Source organism: Nuphar pumila, chromosome 6 (assembly GCF_984573655.1).
Source record: "Nuphar pumila chromosome 6, dmNupPumi1.hap1.1, whole genome shotgun sequence".
NCBI lineage: Eukaryota > Viridiplantae > Streptophyta > Magnoliopsida > Nymphaeales > Nymphaeaceae > Nuphar > Nuphar pumila.
The window spans coordinates 441,227-462,028 of record NC_143254.1 but is presented as its reverse complement, the minus strand read 5'-3'; the positions used below and the strand labels follow the sequence as shown (position 1 = coordinate 462,028).

General features: G+C 40.5%; 1 protein-coding gene across 2 annotated transcripts in view; it reads left to right on the top strand.

Annotated features, from left to right (window-relative positions):
- The window catches only part of LOC149833582 (putative galacturonosyltransferase 7), a 28,044-nt gene extending 10,146 nt beyond the window's left edge, over nt 1–17,898 (top strand). For both annotated transcript variants that reach the window (XM_090010881.1, XM_090010880.1), the window contains exons 6-8: nt 15,769–16,126; nt 16,214–16,765; nt 17,107–17,898. In XM_090010881.1, the coding sequence (XP_089867007.1) occupies nt 15,769–16,126; nt 16,214–16,765; nt 17,107–17,382 (1,186 nt within the window). In that variant the 3' untranslated portion in view covers nt 17,383–17,898. The remainder of the gene's footprint in view (nt 1–15,768; nt 16,127–16,213; nt 16,766–17,106) is intronic.
- Nucleotides 17,899–20,802: the final 2,904 nt, after the last annotated feature.

Sequence of the window (20,802 nt, the reverse complement as noted above, 5' to 3'; positions counted from 1 at the left end):
TTAGCTTAACAATGGAAAACTAATGACAACGATTAACAGGGAAAGAAATAAGAACAAAAAAAAACATAAAGTTGTGATTGTCTTTTCTTCTCTGCCGCGCACAAAACCCTAAGCAGGGGTTTTAAAGGCCTCTGATGGATCTGGGTCTCGGGTCCAACTATGGACCCGAGATGCGACCCAAACCTGTATCCTGCAATACTTGAGGTGCTCGGACTTGCGCTCGCCTGGAATATGTCCGCGTCACCTCCTTGCGCCGGGTCACCTTACCTGTGATCGGATCATTCGTTCTCTGGAGTGGATCCGGTTCCGAGGCCAAATCAGGGTCACGAGGTATAGACTCAGTCGGGTCCTGCCCTGCATCATTCTCCCCTGGTTGGGAAGAAGTCGACTCTGATGACTTGTTGTCGCCACAGTAAGTATATAGATCAGACACATTGAAGATGGGCGAGATATGCCAATCAGCAGGCAACTCAAGGAGGTAGGCATTCGGTCCCAGTCGGCGAAGAATCTTGAAAGGGCCGTACTTCTTAGGACTCAATTTGCTATAGGTACCCACTGGAAAACGCTCAGGACGCAGGTACACCCACACTAACTGACCGACTTGAAATTGGATATCACGACGACCCTGGTCTACGAAAGCTTTGTAGTCATCATAGCTCTCAACTAGCTTGGTTCGGACCTGCCTGTGGATATCACGCATGTATTCAATGGCATCAAATGCATCCGGGGCTGGGTCTGAGACAATAGTCACCGGGGCTAAGTCAACTACGTGAGTGGGTGTCCGACCATAAACCGCTTGGAAAGGGGACCTGCCTGTGGACCGGTTGATGAAACTATTATATGCAAACTTAGCTTGAGGTAATACTAAGTCCCAAGTTTTGACATTTTCCCCTACAAGACTCCGTAATAGGTTCCCTAAGGTGCGATTGACAACTTTGGTTTGGCCGTCGGTCTATCGGTGGTACGCACTACTGAACTAGAGTTTGGTCTTCAACAAAGCCCATAGTGATTTCCAAAAATGGCTCATAAAACGCATGTCACGATCTGAGGTGATCGTGTGGGGTAGGCCGTGGAAACGGGCGACGTCCTTGAAGTAATAGGAGGCAACTAATGATTGCGTCGGTGGTTCGCTTACACGGGACAAAAATAGCCATTTTGGAGAATCGGTCAACAACGACTAAAATTGAATCAAAACGACGCGGGGTTTTGGGAAGACCTACGACAAAATCCATGGACACATGCTCCCACGGGCGCTCAAGGATGGGTAATGGGGTATACAGACCACTATTTTGACGATGACCCTTAGACGCTTCACACACCCGACAACTCTGGACGAACTTGACAACATCTTTGTGCATTTTGGGCCAAAAGTATCGTTCATCTAGCAGAGCAAACGTCTTATCATGCCCAAAGTGCTCGGCTAGTCCCCCCTCATGTAACTCGGAAATCAATTGAAGCCTAAGGGAGAAATCCGGTATGCACAACTGATTACCGCGAAAGAGATAACCGTTGTGTATACTAAAACGATGGTCAGCTGTTTGATGAGAGGAGAGGCAACCTTCCCAGACTTGCTGGAAGTCAGGGTCCGATGGGTACAACTCCTTACACTGCTCGAACCCAATGACCTGCACTGTCATAGTCATTAGAAGGTTGTTCTTCCTACTAAGAGCGTGAGCTACCTTGTTCAGAGTACCAGATTGATGGGGGATCATGAAGGTGTACTCTTGCAAGAAGCTGACCCACTTGGCATGACGAGCACTCAACTTTTTTTGACTATTCAGGTACTTCAAAGCCTCATGATCAGTGTACAAGACAAACTCCTTATAAATGAGATAATGCCTCCAATAACAAAGAGCCTGAACAACGACATAGAATTCCACGTCATAAGTGGAATATTGGCACCTGGCTTGAGTCGGCTTTTCACTAAAGAAAGCAACGGGTCTGCGGTTCTGACTTAAGACGGCACCAATCCCCACTTTAGAGGCATCGCACTCCACCTCAAAGACTGCATTGAAATCCGGAAGGGCAAGGATAGGGGCACTAGTCATTTTTTCTTTGATGAGCGTAAAGGCCTTTCCCGCGACAGGCATCCAGTGGAAACTAGTACCCTTAAGGCATTCTGTGATAGGGGCCATGAGGGGTGCTGAAATTTCGCACGAAACGACGATAGAAAGTGGCTAACCCGTGGAAACTACAGATCTCTCCTATAGTCTTTGGGGTAGGCCAATCTATGATCGCATGGACTTTCGCGAGATTTGCCTTAACTCTATCATATGACACAATAAATCCCAAGAACACGACACTGGATGTCAGAAACTCACATTTTTTGGCATTGACATACAACTTCTCGCTTCTTAAGATCTCTAAGACCTGACGCAGGTGACCCAGATGGTCAAACACAGACGAGCTATAAATCAGTATATCATCAAAATACACAATGACAAACTTTCCTATACAGGGACGCAACACTTGAGTCATCATATTCATGAAGGTACTTGGTGCGTTAAATAACCCAAATGGCATGACCAACCACTTATACAATCAAACACGTGTCTTGAACGTCGTTTTCCACTCATCCCCCTCCCGGATACAAATCTGGTGATATCCGCTTTTTAAATCGATTTTAGAGAAAACGGAAGCGCCAAACAACATATCATCCAAACGAGGAATGGAAAAACGGTATTTGACAGTTATGCGGTTGATTGCCCGACTATCAACACACATGCGCATGGACCCATCTTTCTTAGGGGTAAGCAGGGCATGCACAACGCAAGGGCTCACACTCTCACGAATAAAGCCCTTTCGCAGCAATTCCTGAACCTGCCTCAATAACTCAGCATGCTCAGATGGATTCATGCGATACGCGGGGAGGTTAGGGAGACTCGATCCAGGGACAAAATCAATAGCATGTTGCACCACCCGCGTGGAAGGAAGACCATCTGGGAGATCCTCTGGCATAATGTCACGAAACTCGTCAATGAGGGAAGTGACGCCCGCGGGAACGGGCACGGGCGTATTCGTTGAAGGTTTAGCCACAAGGGCATAACAATAACCATCCTCCCGACAATAGTCCAAGAACGACCGGTAGGATAGACCTGCAAGTCGAGGAACTCGTTCAGGCTTATCTACCGTGGGAAAACCGATCTCCTTAATGGGGAGAAGAACTATCTTCTGACCCTTGAATATGAACGAGTACGTGTTCCTGCGGCCATCGTGAATGGTCTTGCGATCAAATTGCCAGGGTCGTCCCAGAAGGATGTGACACGTGTGAATAGGGGCTACATCACACCACACCTCATCATGGTAATGCTCCCCCATGGAAAACCAGACTAAACATCGCTGGGTAATAGGAACCTCATTTCCTTTCTTGAACCAGGCCATCTTGTAATGTTGGGACAATTTCTCTATTTTCAGGCTCAAGGTAGTCACGACACTCTCGGACACCATATTCTCGCATGCTTCGGTATCAATGATAACATCACACGCGTGACCCTCACAGTTGCATCGTGTTCTAAAAATATTATTTCTCAGCCATCTCGATGGGGCCAACTCTCGGGGTGTGGTCAACACATGGCGGATAGACAACAGATTTTCGACATTGTCGTCGAACTCTACAACTTCCCTCTCGTCACCCCCCTCAATAGGCGACCCACCCTACTCAACAATGCCCTCGACGAAATGTGTGTTTTTGCTCACGGTGGGGCATTTGGATGCAACATGACCTAACTCCTGACACCTAAAACAACGAATGACAGGTTCACTGGGTTTGGCTCTGGATCTGGTGTGGTAAGCGGGGGCCAGATTGGTCGGGTTTGCTAGAGTCAGCTCTAGGGGTGGACCTTGAGTCCTCCTTCCTAGGAGAGCTCGCTCCCCTGGTTGGGAAACTCGACTTGGGTCGACTAGACTGGTCACTACGGGTGGTCAGATATTGCTGCCTCCTTTTCAGATTTCCTCTACATTCATGATATAACTGCTTGCCTGATCTATTGATTCGACTGTGATGCAAATAAAGTCATCAGAAATGGTAGAACGGAGACCAGAAATGTACCTCGTGACCTGCTGGCGGGCAATTTCCTCAATCTGCACTCGTAGAGAAAGACGATGAAACTCATCAGTGCACTCCGCCATAGTTCGGGTGCCCTGACGCAAGGTGAGGTACTCTTTGTAGGCTCGCTCGGCGTGATCTGATGACACGAATTTTGATTGCATCAACCTTTGCATCTCTTCCCACGTTCGCACGTGCTCTAGGCCCTGCAGCTCTCGCGACCTCTGCAACTCCACCCACCATGTCTGTGCTAGGCCTCTCAATCGAGTGGAGGCTAGGGAGACACGACGGTGCTCAGCTACCTCGTGGTAATCAAAGAAAAACTGGACGACATAGGACCAGTCGAAGAACTGCTCCGCATCGAACCGACCTGCGAATTTTGGAAGCTCCAGCTTTACTCCGTATGTGCATGGGCGCTCTAGTGCTCTCTGCTGTCGGGCCTCCACCATTCCTGCAGGATGCTCGTTCCAGAAAGTGTCGTCGTCTCACACTGCTTCATTATCGCGATTTTGCTCGCCTGACTGCCGGTGCTGACGTACTCCGTAGGCTGGTCGACGCTCGAGTTGCGTTGGTCCCTGCTGAGTCTGCCTTTGTCTGGTTTGACCGTGTAGGGTAGCCATCTGTGGCCGGTGTTGTGGCATCGGGATGACAGGGGGTCCAAGGTAGGGTGGATAGGTTTGTCGGATCTCGGGCTCTAGGTGGGTAGGAATGGGGTAAAATAGGTCTGGATTAGTGGTTATGTTAGGATAAGGGTAGTGGATTGGTTTTGGGATTGGGTTTTGGATCGAGACTCGGTTATAGGTTTGGAACTGGTGAGGGTACCGGGATTGGGTGGTGTAATATTGGGACAAATCACCCGATTGGATCTGGATCGGGTCTAATCCTAGACTACGCGTCAGACCCAGATTTGGATAGGTCGGATCGGGGATCGAGTTGTGGGGATAAAAGGTTTGGTTTGAACTCGATCCACGATCTAGATGAATATGGGTCTGGTCTTGACCCGAGTCAAATCCAAACTGAAGCTCCGTCCAGGTCCGATATGGGTTTGGGTCGGTAAGGGGTCTGTTTTGAGGGTCAAAATTAAGGGGTCGGGTCAGATTCGGGGCGACCCGCGAATCCAACCCAACAAGGTAAGCCGGGTTAGAGGGTTCGACACTTGGACCCGCTCCCGGGGACCCAAAGGGTGGTCCCCGAAACCCGGGCCCTGTATTCGCGAACTCGGGTCTGGACCTGGCCAGTCGGTTGCTATCTTCTTGCTTCCATACGCAGGATCCTCGAAAATTTTTACCTTCCCAGGTCGTGTCGTAGCGCCTCGATCGGTAGTCAGGCCCAGCGCGATTCTGGGACCCTGCTGGCACGACCCACCATATGGGACCATTCCAGCAGCTCGCGGCCATGGGCATGGACCTTCGGCAGGACCTAGCATGAAGCTGGGTCCTGCAGAGCAGGTCCGGCCGGTGGTGCAACCGTAAGGGCTTGCTGCAGAGAAAGGGAAACACCCAGGGGAGGCGGCGTACCTGCGTGGTTCTTCTGGCTCGCATGGAGTGGAGGAGGCCACTCGAAATAGGGAGGGAGAGACGACATTGGAACTTCATCTTGGACAGGCTGAGCGTGAATCGGCTGGCGACCCTGATCTGCCCCCTACGTTTGGGTCGACGCTGCACGCCCCTCTCCCTGTGTTTTGAGGTCGACTAGTCGGGTCTCCATCCCATCCAGTCATTTTGAGATGCCCACGATTTCTTTGTTCATCCTCGACATATTTTCCTCCATTCTAGTCATCATTCCCATCATACGCAGCATTGGATCCTCGCTGCCGGCAACCTCCTGCTCGTTTCCGTTTGCCGGATCGCTCCTCGCCTCTTGAACCATATCGCGGATGACGGAGGAGATGTTGTTGCTCTGATACCACTTTGATGCAGCGAAGGTGCCGGATTCCTTGGGTGCTCGGGGTCGGCTCAAAGAAAACCCCGATTTCAGCGTGTGCAAGGAACAAGAGTTGAAACAAAGAACAGGCCACCGACTCGGTGGTGTAAACTGAATGCCTTGTCTTCTTTTATTTCAATAAGAATTAACTTAACAAAGGAATCAACTGAATGAAATATTAACGATCCACTAATCTTAGCTTAACAATGGAAAACTAATGACAACGATTAACAGGGAAAGAAATAAGAACAAAAAGAAAACATAAAGTTGTGATTGTCTTTTCTTCTTTGCCGTGCACGAAACCCTAAGTTGGGGTTTTAAAGGCCTCTGATGGATTTGGGTCTCGGGTCCAACTATGGACCCGAGATGCGACTCGAACCTGTATCCTGCAATACTTGAGGTGCTCGGACTTGCGCTCGCCTGGAATATGTTCGGGTCACCTTACCTGCGATCGGATCATCCGTTCTCTAGAGTGGATCGGGTTTCGAGGTCAAATCGGGGTCACGAGGTACAGACCCAGTCGGGTCCTGCCCTGCATCACTTTTATATGTTAATCTCATATTTTTTAGTACTTATTTGAGATTTTCTATTTCTTATTGGCTGTTATTTCATCAATAAAGCATTTATTTATATATTTGTATTTTTAGATATTTTTTATAAATTTTTTAAAGTTTTCAAAAAAAAAAATTTGAGGCTTACGCTTTACGCCTCGCCTCGGTTTTTGGTAGAGCACCTTGCTACGCCTCAACGCTTTTCACAACACTGCACAGACTCTTCTAACATGGCACCGCACCTGCACCCAGGCATGTGCGACACTTGGACACAACTTCCTTTGTGTGAGGTGAAGTCAACCACAGTGAGGTCCATTTCTATCCAAAAGTAGATTTAGTTAACCCTAATCAAGTCCATTTTTATCTATATATATAAATACATAAATACACACAAATACACATAGTGTTAACTTAAAACTGTTAAAAATTATATATATATGTATATATATATATATATATATATATATATATATATATATAGGGGTGGCAAAATCTGACACGACCCGCCAACCCGTTTCTTAGGCGGGTTCAGGTTTGGCTTAAACGGGTTCGTGTCGTAAACGGGTTGACCCACCTAACCCGTTTATTAAACGGGTCGGGTTCGTGTTAGGGGTATGCCAACCCGCCAACCCGGCTGACCCGTTTAATAAACGGGTTAGGCGGGCGGGTCAACCCGTTTACCCGAACCCAACTCGCCAACCAGCCCGCCAACCCGTTTACCTGACCTCGACCCGCCCGCTAACACGAACCGACCCGCCAACCTGTTTACCCGACCCGACCCGTTTGTTAAATGGGTTAACCGTGTCGTGTCGGGTTACCCGTTTAATAAATGGGTCGGGTTCGTGTTTGCCACAGCCGACCCGTTTAATAAACGGGTCGCGTTCGTGTTGAGGTATGCTGACCCGCCAACCCGCCGACATGACCCGCCAACCCAACCCGATTGCCACCCCTATATATATATATATATATATACACACACACACACTCCCTGCACCCCCACACCCAAGTTTTTTTAAAGTGCCACATCCGCACCCGCATCCGCATCTGCACCTATGTGACATAGGTTACCAAGTATTTTTACAGGATCGTAGCATAAATACAGAACAACAGAATTTGATAGAATGATTTTCATCCATTATCTGTTTTAGTACCATAAGCAAATTGTTTTATGGTTATGAAATTAAAACTTGTTATCTTTTTCCCTCACTTCATTTCTTTGGACATTTCTGATTGCTTTTTGGGTAAAAAATCCTTTAGATACAGCACACACTTCTTTGCTTGAGCTGTGTATCATTTTATATGGTAAACCTGTGTGCTGAAATTGATACTTCTGCTTATTTCACCTATGTTATTCTGTGATCTTGTAACCTGGTTGTTTTGTATCTTTTTTGTAGTTTATTCTTGAATCATAAAATTCTTGGACTTTTTTTTTCCAACATAAAGTTCATCACCCTTTGGAGAGTTCGAAAGGGTGTGTATCTAGATTCTAGAGTCTTGCTCCAAACATCATGAATCATGGCCACAGTTAGCGAAGTGAAACATGGAAGTGAGAATGTAATGAAATGGTAGGCTCCACGAATGCACTTGAATCTACTCAAAAGGAAGTATCTAAAAGATACTTTAGACAAGACCCATAAAAATAAATGAAAAAGCATAAAAATAAATAACACTTTATTTATGAGAGCAAAATGCTTAAAAAGCATTTAGAGGAATGAATTACACAAGGGGATGCACCCCTATTTATACAAGAGTATTAAGGAGAGTTCATAAGGAGCTCTCCCTTTCTAGCTGTTGGAACCTATGTCACATGGGTGAGGGTGCGACACGGGTGTGGCGCAATTTCAAAATTTTTGGATACGGGGACACAGCTATTTTTATATATATATATATATATGTATATATATTTTTAAATATATATATATATATATATATATAACAATAACAAAACTCTGTCAAAGTTGTGCCCATTAGGGACACGACTATATATATATATATTAAAAAATATATAAAAAAACATTTTTTTTAGTTTTTTGCCCTAAAAAATAGACAAAAATAGACTCAATCAAAGTTGACCGAGTCCAAAATGTGGACGGACTCGGCCCCGATGCGTTGATCGAGTCCGACACTTGGTTGACCATGTTTGCCCCGTGTCCGAAGTCGCACCTGTGTCCGCACTCGTGTCGGGGCGTGTCGACGTGGGTGCGTCGACCCCCTACCCGAGTCCGTGTGACATAGGTTGGAACTAGTCCAACGGCTAGAATTCTATCCGTTGGACAAGTTCCAATCGGAACCTGACCAAACTAGATGTATGTATCTAGTTCCAAAACAAAAATAAAGATTACAAAAAAATAAAAAAAAGTATAAATAAAAAAATATAATAATAATAATAATATTATATATGTGTTTACATTTTAACACTCCCTCAAACTTACGGTACAATGATCGAAAGTTTGTCTAAGAGGAAGTGAAATTTGGGAGCCACTAGAGGCTTGGTGAAAAAGTCTGCTAATTAGTATTCTGACGTCACATATGGCAGATCAATGGTTCCATGCAAGTACTCCTCTCTGACATAGTGACAATCCATCTCAATGTGTTTTGTGCGCTCATGGAAAGTCTGGTTGCTTTCGATGTAGATTGCACTCTTGTTGTCACAACACATTCGTGAGACCTGTGTTGCTCCAACTCCCATATCAGCGAGCAGTCTCCTGAGCCAAACAACTTCCATTGTGATGGTTGCCATAGCTCTATATTCAGCTTAAGTGGAGGAAAGAGAAACCTTCTGTTGCTTCTTGCACCTCCATGATATTAGAGATTCACTTAAAAATACACAGAAACCAGTGGTTAAATGCCTATTATTAGGATCGCCTCCCCAGGCAACATCAGTATAAGTAATTAAATCTAATGGTGACGATGCAGACAAGAAGAGTTTTCGTGAGAGAGAACTCTTTAAATATCTAATAATACGTAAAACCGCTCCCATGTGAATAGAAGTGGGAGCATATTGAAATTGGCTAGCTGTGTGTACAATATGTATATGTGCTATGTCTGGCCGAGTGATGGAGAGATAAGAAAGCAGTGTTTTAAAACTCGCCGAGTCAACTCGTTGACTTGGCTGACTCGGCTCGGCTCGGCCCTCCAGCGAGTCAACCCGGCAGGGCAAACTCGGTTTGCCAAAACTCGGGCTTGACTCGGCCTGACTCGGCTTGACTCGGCCTGACTCGGGCGAGTTCTGGGATGTTTGAAATTTGTTTTTTGAGTTTCAAATGGTAATGATATATATACATATATGCAGTCTACTGTTTACTGTCTGTACAATCTAGTTGAAAAATCATAGGTGCAAGTTGTATCTAAGCAATCTGACCTCATATATGTGTTCAACATGGTTTATTTGCTAGGAATCACACCTTTATCATATTTTTTTATGTAAAAATATGTTTTTTTGAGTCATGAAATTTTGGCATATTGTAGGCCATTGATTTGTGAAGCCCTTGAGAAACTTGCTTACATGTTGACAAACTATTTTAAAAAAAAAATTGTGTTCTAATAGATTGTATGTACAATTGACTGTGTAAAAACATACATTGAAAAACTTACTCTATTGGCAAAACCAGGGGATTTTTGTATGCATTTGCTTTTGTCAAATAAAAAATGGTCTATTTTGCAGTTTCAGACCTTGTTTACCTCAAAATTAGGATTGATATGAAAAATCAGATAAACTGTTGAAATGGAGAACCAGGTCTTGAGTAAGGCTAAAAGAGTCTAGTACTTTCTGCAAGCTGATGAAATGGTTTGGGAGTCTGGACTTAAACTAGCAAAATTAATGAATTTTTGCTAGTCGTGGCCAACTGTTCTACATCTAATAAACTTTTAATCTTTAAACTCCCAGATTTCAGTGGCACATGACAAATTGACTGTCAAAGTGCTTGTATAGATATCAAATTCAATTATTCAAGCAAACCTCTATAGCTCTTTGCAGTTGTTTTTATATTCTTACAGACATTTGAAGACTATGTTTACTCAAAAACATGGTTTCAGACAAATTATATATTGTTTTTCTTTTAAAATCAAAAGTTAACAAAACCCGGTTCGAGTCACCGAGTTGACCCGCCGAGTCACGAGTCAATAAAGAACGAGTTGAGTTCCGAGTCACGGGTTTTAAAACCTTGTAGGAAAGTGCTCCAACAAGTTGTTTGAACAGAGTGGGATCATCAAGATGTTCTCCATCATCAATTTTCATTTTAACATTGACCACTTCTGGAGTGTCTACCTTCTTATCATCTGTAATGCCAAACCTGGAAATAATATAAAAAACAAATTTAGATTGAGATATCAAATATCCACGAGGGGAATAAGCAACTTCTATTCCTATAAAGTATCTCAATAATCCTAAATCAGACATTTCAAAATGAGTTTTAGGAAGAGTTTTGGTATTGGTAACTCCCTGTTTGTGGCGTGATCATCATATCATCTACATAAAGAAGAAGTATGATGATACCTGCATCAGATTGCTTAATAAACAAGGCAGTGTCAGTCAAACAAGAATGAAATCCAATATCAATCATAACATGACTAAATCTGTCATACCAGGCTTTTGGTGCCTGTTTGAAGCCATAAAGGCCCTTCTCAAGACAAAGTGTTTTACCCTTAGGAATATTAATACAAGGCGGAGCTTCCATGTAGACTTTTTCAACAAGACTCCCATTTAAGAAAATATTTTTGACATCCATTTGAAATATGGGCCATTTTTTGATAGAAGCCAAAGCAATTAAAGTTCTAACAGTGGTTATACGGGCCATAGGGGCAAAGGTTTCTTTGTAGTCAATGTCATACTCTTGAGCATAACCTTTGGCTGCGAGTCGTGCCTTATATCTTTCTAGGGTCTCATCACTTTTGGTTTTGACTTTATAGACTCATCTACAACTTATAGGTTTCTTTCCGAGAGGAAAGTCTTGAATAGACCAAGTGTTGGCCTTCTCTAATGTATCCAATTCTATTTTCATAGCTTCAACCCATTCTTTATGGTTTTTGGCTTCAGAATAGGAGGAAGGTTCAACATAGGATTAGATTAATGCAGGGGCTGCCCTATACGAGGGTGAAAAAGATTCGTAAGAGACAATTTTTTGGGAGGTCGAGAAATTCTAGAAGTCCTACGAGGGGGAACTTCAGAAAACCTTTCTAATGCACATGGTGCGTGTTGCTCTCCAACTCTTCGTCTTGAATATTGCAGACCAACATCTCTACTGGTTTGGTCTTCGCTATCATTTTAAAAAATAATAGGACTTTGATCACTGTCAAAGTTATATTCAAAATCCTCTTCATTGAATTTTGAAGTTAAATCGATTAAAAAGGAATATTCAGTAATATCTTTGGATTTTTCACTTTAAAAAAACCCTTCTTTTTTTAGAAAAGACACATTTCTTGATACATATAATTTGCCATTTTGAAGATCATAGCACCCATAGCCTTTTTTATTTTTAGCATATCCTAAAAAGACACATGGGATTGCACGAGGGGAGAATTTATCATTTTTGTTTGTAAATATAAAACATTTGCAATAAAAAACTCTTAATTTAGAGTAGTCTGGAGTTAAATCATAAAGTTTTTCAATTGGAGATATATTTTTTAATGAAGAAGTTGGCATTCTATTGATGAGATAGGTGGCAGTTAGAGCGGCTTCTTCCCAAAAACCTTTTGGAACTTGTCTTGCAATTAGCAAAGTCCGAGTGGTTTATATAATGTGGTGATGCTTGTGTTCCGCAAGACTATTTTGTTGAGGGGTGTGTGAGCATGATCGTTGATGAGTAATGTCATATAGATTAAGATAGTTTTAAAATTCTCCAGACATAAATTCTCCCCTTAATCAGTGAAAAAAATAAAAATATTACTTTGAAGTTTGTTTGTGACCATTTTATGAAATATTTGAAAGTGAGCAAAAACTTTGTATTTATGTTTAAGAAAATAAATCCAAGTGTATCTAGAAAAGTCATCAACAAAGATGACATAATACGCATAACCACCTTTAGAGATAACTGGTGCAGGTCCCCAAATGTTCGAATGTATTAACTCAAAAGGTTTTGTAGAGACAAAGGTTCTACTAGAAAAATGTAATCTTTTCATTTTACCAAGAATGCAGTCTTTACAAGCAAAATTTTCAGATTTACAAAATTTTCCCAAACTTGGGAAGTATTGGATTTTTGACATATGAGGATGACCAAGTCTTTTGTGCCATAATTCTGTTTCTAATTTCTGAACATTTAAACAAAATACATTCTTTAGTAGTTCCAAAAAGTCCATGTAATATAGTTGTCTTTCTCTATGGCCTTCCCCAACCAGCTTCCCTGACTGGCGATCCTGTATCCAGCAACCATCAGAAGAGAAGGATATATTATATCCATAATCAGAAATTTATGAAACAGATAAAATGTTTAAATTCAATTTTGGGATATATCTAACTTATGGAATACAAAAAGTTTTGGATTTTTGAAAACTTTCAAAACATCCTATTCCTTTTATTTAAATAGATGTTCATTTGCTGTAAAGACTTTTGATATACTTGAGTTATTTTCAAGATATTCGGATAAACATTTAGCATTTGAGGTCATATGAAATGAAGCACCAGAATCTAAGAGCCAAGGAAAGTTACTTGGATTGGATACAGATACAATTGCCGCTCCAGTTGAGGCTTCAGTCGAAGAAGATACGCCTTTGAGAAGAGGTTGAAGAATCTCCATCAGTTGAGCCATGAAAACAGGTGCATCTTGATCTTTTGGCTCGGTTTCAACATATGCAACCCTCTTTTCGTCTCTCCTTTTTAGCTTCAGACATTGAGGCCTATAGTGCCTCGGTTCATGACAGTGGTGACAAATAACTTTTCTTTTGTCAAACTCACCACTCTGTCTCCCAAAATGAGGCGGCCTATAAGTAAGTATGATTCCCTGGTCTAAACACAGCTAGAACTGAATCATCAACTTTTGGAGTACTCTTTCTAAGACGATTTTCCTCCATAGTTAGTTCTTCAATAGTATCCACAATAGTAGGGATTTTACCACGATGAAGTAAAGCCGATTTGGTGGATTCAAATTTCGGCCTTAATCCATTCACAAATTGGTAAAAGTGTTCCATATATAGTTGTTTTGGATGAAGCTCGATATCTTCGGCGCAATGCCGTTTTGGCTCTAGAATAGCCAACTCTTTCCAAGGTTCGGACAACTCATTATAATATTCACGAATAGTTTTGTCATTTTGAGTTAATGTCCGAACTTTTTCTTGAAGATTGCACACATGGGCAATATCTTTAAGGGAATACATATTTTTGAGGTATTCCCATACCTTATCGACATGTTCAAATTTAACGAGACTAGAACATTTTTTAATATCTACGGTATTAATAAACCACGATATTATCTTTGCATGCTCCATCCTCCATTCTTCCCATTTCTTTTCATAAGAGGCTAGAGCCTTAGTCTTCTCCTCTTTCGTTAGATGGACTTCCTTATCACCCTTTTTTTGGGTGAGAGATAGTTTAGGTTCCGAATCGGAACCATCCACTATTCTCCATAAGCCTTTTCCTCATATGTGGTGCTTCATAATTGAAGGCCACATCACATAATTAGTATCATTCAACTTCATGGGTATGATGGTGACCTTATCATGGTCATCCATCATTTACAAGGGTGTAAAGAAGATAGTAAGGAGAAGAAAAAAAAGGAAAATAGAGAAAAAGAGATAAAGGGATACAATACAATGTTGTTGCTCAAGTCCTCTTGTAGTCGATAGAAGAGTGATAAAATACTCTTTTGGCAAGTGATGAAACATTCCTTTGCAAGTGACGAAACACTTTTTGTAAGAACAAGGTGATAACACACCTTTACACAAGAGGCACGGAAATCGAGGCCAGAGTTTTTCAAGATCTAAGAGTTCCATAGCTTTGATACCATGTAATGAAATGGTAGGCTCCACGAATGCACTTGAATCTACTCAAAAGGAAGTATCTAAAAGATACTTTAGACAAGACCCATAAAAGGGTATAAATGAAAAAGCATAAAAATAAATAACACTTTATTTATGAGAGCAAAATGCTTAAAAAGCATTTAGAGGAATGAATTATACAAGGGGATGCACCCCTATTTATACAAGAGTATTAAGGAGAGCTCATAAGGAGCTCTCCCTTTCTAGATGTTGGAACTAGTCCAACGTTTAGAATTCCAGCCGTTGGACTAGTTCCAACAGCTAGAAAGTTGGTCAGGTTCCAAACGGAACTTGACCAAGCTAGATGTATCTAGTTCTAATAGAACTAGATACCAAAAACAAAAAGAAAGATTACAAAAAAATTAAAAAGTATAAATACAAAAATATATAATAATATTATTATATATGTGCTGTTTACATTTTAACAGGGAAGTCATGTCCTTTTAAGTTCTGAGAGGATCCGGGAAGCAGGCAGCAATGCGTGTGAGGATTAATTTAGCAAAGAAATGGGATTCAACTGGAAATGGTGGGAGATGAAAAAGGATAATGTTTTATAAGAAGAGAATTATATGTAAAGTATGTCACTAAATCATTTCATTGACAAAAAAAGGCATTGACATTGCTTTCATAGACAGCAATAGATACAAATCACACTTCTCAACCAGTTGCAGTTCTCATTCTTCCACTCTTGGGCAACATGATTCCAACTGCTAGGGCTCACAAGATCCAATTATAGGAAATTGTGTACCCATATCAATTGCAATCATGCTTCCTCAATGCTTTCTGACTTCACAGAACTGTCTTGCTTCCCACTTCTGGCTCTAGCTTCTTAGAAAGCGAGCTTTTCTACTCTGACCTGAACTTCCATTGCCTTGGCCTTGAGCTGTCATGGTGATGAATCATTTGTCCAAAAAAATAAGAGGGAAGTCTTCTTCTTCTAATGGGCACCACTGAACAATCCATCTGAGCTGCTTTTCCACTCTAACTGTTGAATATCATAAAAGTGTTGTTTTTTCATACACATGATAGTGGGTTTGGTTGCTTGAATGGAGGCTTTTCCAGCTCATGATTGGATTTGAGCAGCTGGCCCTTTTACACTGATCTGATTCGCATAAGTTTCTCTCTTATTTCCAGTTGGCACTATGATGATACCAGTATGAATGCTTTTAGAATAATATTCTTTTTTACTAGTTTAATTGTGCAATTCTTTAGTCAACAATGAATATTTTTCTGTACTAGTTCTGACTGAGAGTATAAAATGTCATGGTCAATCCGTCTCAGTGTCGAGCAGAAGTTACAGAACATGGGAGCTGCAATAGCCAAAGCTGAATCCGAGCACGTGGGCTGTTATAATGTGGACAAGAAGTTGGCACAAATACTAGATATGACTAAGGATGAAGCTCTCTTTCACAGGCGCCAGAGTGCATTTTTGTATCATCTTGGTGTACAGACCATGCCTAAAAGTCATCACTGTTTGTCAATGAGATTGACCGTGGAATTTTTCAGATCTCATGCAGATCATGCTGTGTCATCTCAGATTGACCATTCTGATGTCTCAGGTCTTCATCACTATGTTATTTTCTCCAAAAACATACTTGCATCATCGGTTGTCATTAACTCAACTGTAACAAATGCTAAGGTATATTGATTTAATGCATCAATGGGTTCATTTCCCTGTCTTTTTGTTAAGCTAGACTGAACCTTGAATTATTCTTCTGTGACACAGGAAAATGATAAGATGGTTTTTCATCTGCTTACAGACATGGAAAATTACTTTTCTATGAAGCACTGGTTTTTAAAGAATCATTATGAGTTGGCAACCATTCACGTCGAAAACATAGATGATTATAAGCTGAAATATATCACTACCGACCCTTCTAACATGTTGCATCTGAGTGGGTCAGAGGAGTTCCGTGTTACCATTGGAAGTGGCGAGCGTGCCTTGGTCGCCCCCAGGAGAACCGAATACTTGTCTGTGTTTAGCCAAGCACACTTTTATCTCCCAGAAATTTTAAGCAAATTAAAAAAGGTGGTTGTCTTGGATGATGATGTAGTTGTTCAGAGAGACCTTTCACCTCTGTGGAATATTGACCTGGAAGGGAAAGTGATTGGTGCATCGGAGTTTTGCAGAGTAAAGCTTGGTCACCTTAGGGGATACTTGAATACAGAAACTTTGAATGGTGATGGCTGTGTGTGGATGTCAGGACTCAATGTAATTGATTTGGAGAAGTGGAGAGAGCTAAATCTGTTCCAGAAATACCAGGAGTGGCTCCAAACAGTAAGTACTGCAAGGCTTATCCTTGTAGCTTTCAATTCTTGCATCTTTTTTAAGTTGAAAAACTAATCCAACAGTTTGATAGACCAAAAGTTGGTTTCAACTTTATTATGAAAAAATGTTGGTTTCGACTTCGTCAAATGATGCAGAGAGGAGTTATGTTAGCATATATTCTTTAAAAAAGATTAGAATCTGTTGCCTTTATTTTTTTTATTTGTCTATTTGTTTAGTTATTAATTTCTGTTGATCACAAAATTCATGCTAGTTTTCTATTATTCTTTACTTGCTATTAGTCAAAATACTGTCTGACTCTCCTCTCTTCTGTTTTAAAAAATGAACGGCAGAAAAATGATGGGCCTTTGTTCAGAGCAGGAGCATTGTCTGCAAGTTTGGTGACATTTGACGGTTTGGTCTACAGCCTTGATGATTCATGGGTTTTGTCTGGTCTTGGTCACCAATACGGTATAGATAGAGATACCATCAATAAAGCTGCAGTACTGCATTACAATGGCAACATGAAGCCATGGCTTGAGCTGGGTATCAACCAGTACAAGTGGTATTGGACAAGGTTTCTGAAGGAAGATGACCAGTACATGGATGACTGCAACGTGAACAGGTGACGGATGATGAAGAGCCAACAGTGGACCCATGTATATCTCTATTTTATTGGTGTGGACTGGATGGAAAGAAGCAAGCGTCAATGCTGAAATCAGGTTGGGTTCATCCTTTTTGGTGATGATTCAGGTTGGATTCAGCCATCTTGCGGCATGATCCTTCCACAATAAACGAGGTATCACTCGATTATTATCTTTCCATTGCTCCGGGAAGGGTGTGTACGTCGTTATGTGATACTAGTTGATTGGATGAGTAGGGGATTCCTGTAAAAAGTTGAGATGGGGAAGTGAAATCGGGATAGATAGGCGTGTTAGCAAATCTGCGCAGTGTGATGTGCAATTCTTTCTTGCCCTGTCATGTACAAGGTAATCGGTGGGTTTGGCTGGCAACCGAATTTGGGGTGCCACTCTTCGGTTCTCTTTTTCTTTTGGTTTTCTTCTTCTTTTTTCACTTCATCAGTGGACATTCATTTTTAGCATTTCATTTTCTTAATTATAATTTTTGTTATTCGATTATCTCAATCTGGTTGGTTTTGCTATTCCATTCCTCTTTACTGGACGGACCTTTTCGAAGTTCAGTGATAATGGAATCAATTTTGCGCAGGCACATACGTACAAATGGTATCTGGAGCTGAGCAAATCGTTTAAGATCATGTGATCTGTGCATGTTTTCCGCTACATCATGAGTGCCATTGAATAAGAATGAAAATTTCATCCTTTAAAAAGATGTATCATAATTCAACTTATAAACAGGATTTGCAGAAGCGTTGAATACAGTCACCTTTTTCTCCCTTTCAGTGAGAGGGATTAGGTTACACGGACCTCTATGTTCATCTTATGTCACACGGATACTTTAATTACTCCTGTTGTGTCCGCTTATATGCCATTCTTAACGAGAAACTAAACAAAAAAAAAAGTGTCTGACATGTCTCGATTCAGATGATGATCGTCATCGTTATAATCACATCAAGCTTTATGCAAACGACACGGTTATGGGATCTAGAGTTCAGACCCCCAACAGTTATTATTCAACGGGTTTTGAAGTTGCAACGTCCCACTACAGGGAGACGTGCACTGACAGCTCCTACCAACCACGCGGAGCGGTTATGCCATCTAGAGTTACAATGAGAATGGGGCTCAGGATTAGGTTGCGCTACCAACTGGGGTTTTGGTCCAAATTTTGAAGTTAGACCAGTCCTACCCTTTTGACAAGCCTGGTATGGGTGTCCACCAAGTCAGCAGCAAGTCAGTTCGTGGGCCTAAACTGTTTTACTTGAGAGAAAAAGGAAAACAAAAGATTTTTTTTGAAGAATCTTGCTTGTTCTTTTGACTTGGAAGTTCTTCCTCTCATCGTTGCTAAACTACAGTATTTTTTCCAATGACGAAGACTGTGCTGCCAACACATTCTTCAATCGAAAAATGATAGTACTGTATGGTGAAAATGATGGGCTTCTTAAAATACCTTACAATTTATCAAATCCTCCGAATGGACAATATCACAGGTTATCAATTTTCTTGTCGTTTTTACCTTTCGTAGGTACAATTTTTTTTATTTTTGCACATCATGATGCTAAAATAATATGCCCATGAAACTCGTCAACAAAATTGCATTTAAGGTTGCAAAATTTCAAAAAAAAAAATGCGAAAATCCAAACAATTTGCAAAACTCGTGACGAGTTTCGTGCAAAAACCTGCAAAAATCATAAAATTTACAGAAGTTCGATAATTGTGAAATTGTTGATGAGTATCGCATAAAGTATTGCAAAAATTTAAAATATTTGCGAAAGTCTAATATTGTGAAATCTCTTATTTGAATCGCACCTGTATTGTGAAATTATTTTTTCTTGTGAAATTTTGTCTCATATAAATGTGTAGTTTTTTTTTTCTCGTTTGTATCTAGAAAGTGCGGTAACCTCAATCCTCTTGCCTCTAGAACCCCAACCCTTCTGGCCATTTTCATGAAAGTTGTTCACTCCACCTCTTACATGGTTGCAGTATCCTTCTCTTCAACTTTTCTGATTAGTTATTAAGGTGAGTTCCATACAATATATCTATTGTTTTGTTGTATTTTTTTTCTTTACAATGTTGTGTCTTCTTTTTTTTGTTTGGTTATTGCTATGGACTTATTATGTATGTTTCGCTGATGTAGATGTTACTCTATGTAAACATATATTTATCACCAGATTTACTATTTAGGGTTTTATAATTTTTAGGGATTTTTATATATAATATCTATTATTTTTTTTTTACAATGTTCATAGTCTTCTTCTTTTTGTTTGATTGTTGTTGTGAACTTATTATGTAAGTTTCACTGTTTAGGGTTTACGATCTTTAAGGATTTTCATATATAGTTACCTACAAAAGTCTGCACCAATATACATCTTAGAGTTTGCCTTTAAGTAGCATGTTGCTATTATGGAGTTTTATCAACAATTCTTGCTACTTGTCCACTTTGTTTTGCAGTTCATAGTTTCTTGAATGCATCAAACTCAACTGTTCCTAAGAAAACTATGTATGTCTATAATTTAGGTTGTTATCATGAGTTAAAAGTACTTACTGCCAAATATTGCATTATTATGTGATATTTACTTCAATCGATACATCATTTCTAAAGAACATGAAAGTCTTCTAGCCATTAGAACATGAAAGTCTTCAATTTACAAATTTACATGGAAAGGTTGAACATGATTATATGATCTTTTTATTTTTAAATCATAGGTTGGTCACAATGTCTATGTGTGGTGCAAGCAAATGAGTCAACGACCATTCATCCAACATGATTATGGTAGCTGGGACTTTAGAGGATCAATCGAAATATAGTGAAGTGTTATTAGTTTCCAAAGAAACTTTTTTGGTTAGTGAAGTAAGTATATTACAAGTTTTTTTGGGTGTGTTTGTTTTGATCGTATGTGCATTCTTTTAAAAATAACATAAGTCTATTTAATTATTTGATGCAACATCTAAAGAGATTCATACTTAGACTTAGTAGTTTTCATAGCAAAAAATAACAGAAGGATACGCTCTGTCGAAGACCATTTACATGACCCTGTACTTCTCTGTGAGTCTATAAAGCAATATTTCTTTTTTTTCCTTTTAATAAAAACTAATTGGTAAATATTAAAATTTACATAATGTTATTACCTATTATATATTGTGCTTATTTTGTTCAAGTACTCATTCAGTTTAATGTTGTATTGCAAGTTCATTTTTTTCATGGATGAATTAGTTACAATATTTACTGAGAATGGTCAGTCATTGTTGTGCAAAATATTCTTAAGAAATCAAACTAGTAATTACTTTTGTACACGTTTGCTAACTCATTTTGTATATGTTTGTTCACTTGTTATATAAATGTTACATGTATGATTGCAAAATATGTCTTTTTGTATATGCGATACTTAGGATCAGGTAAACCATTAAATTTTA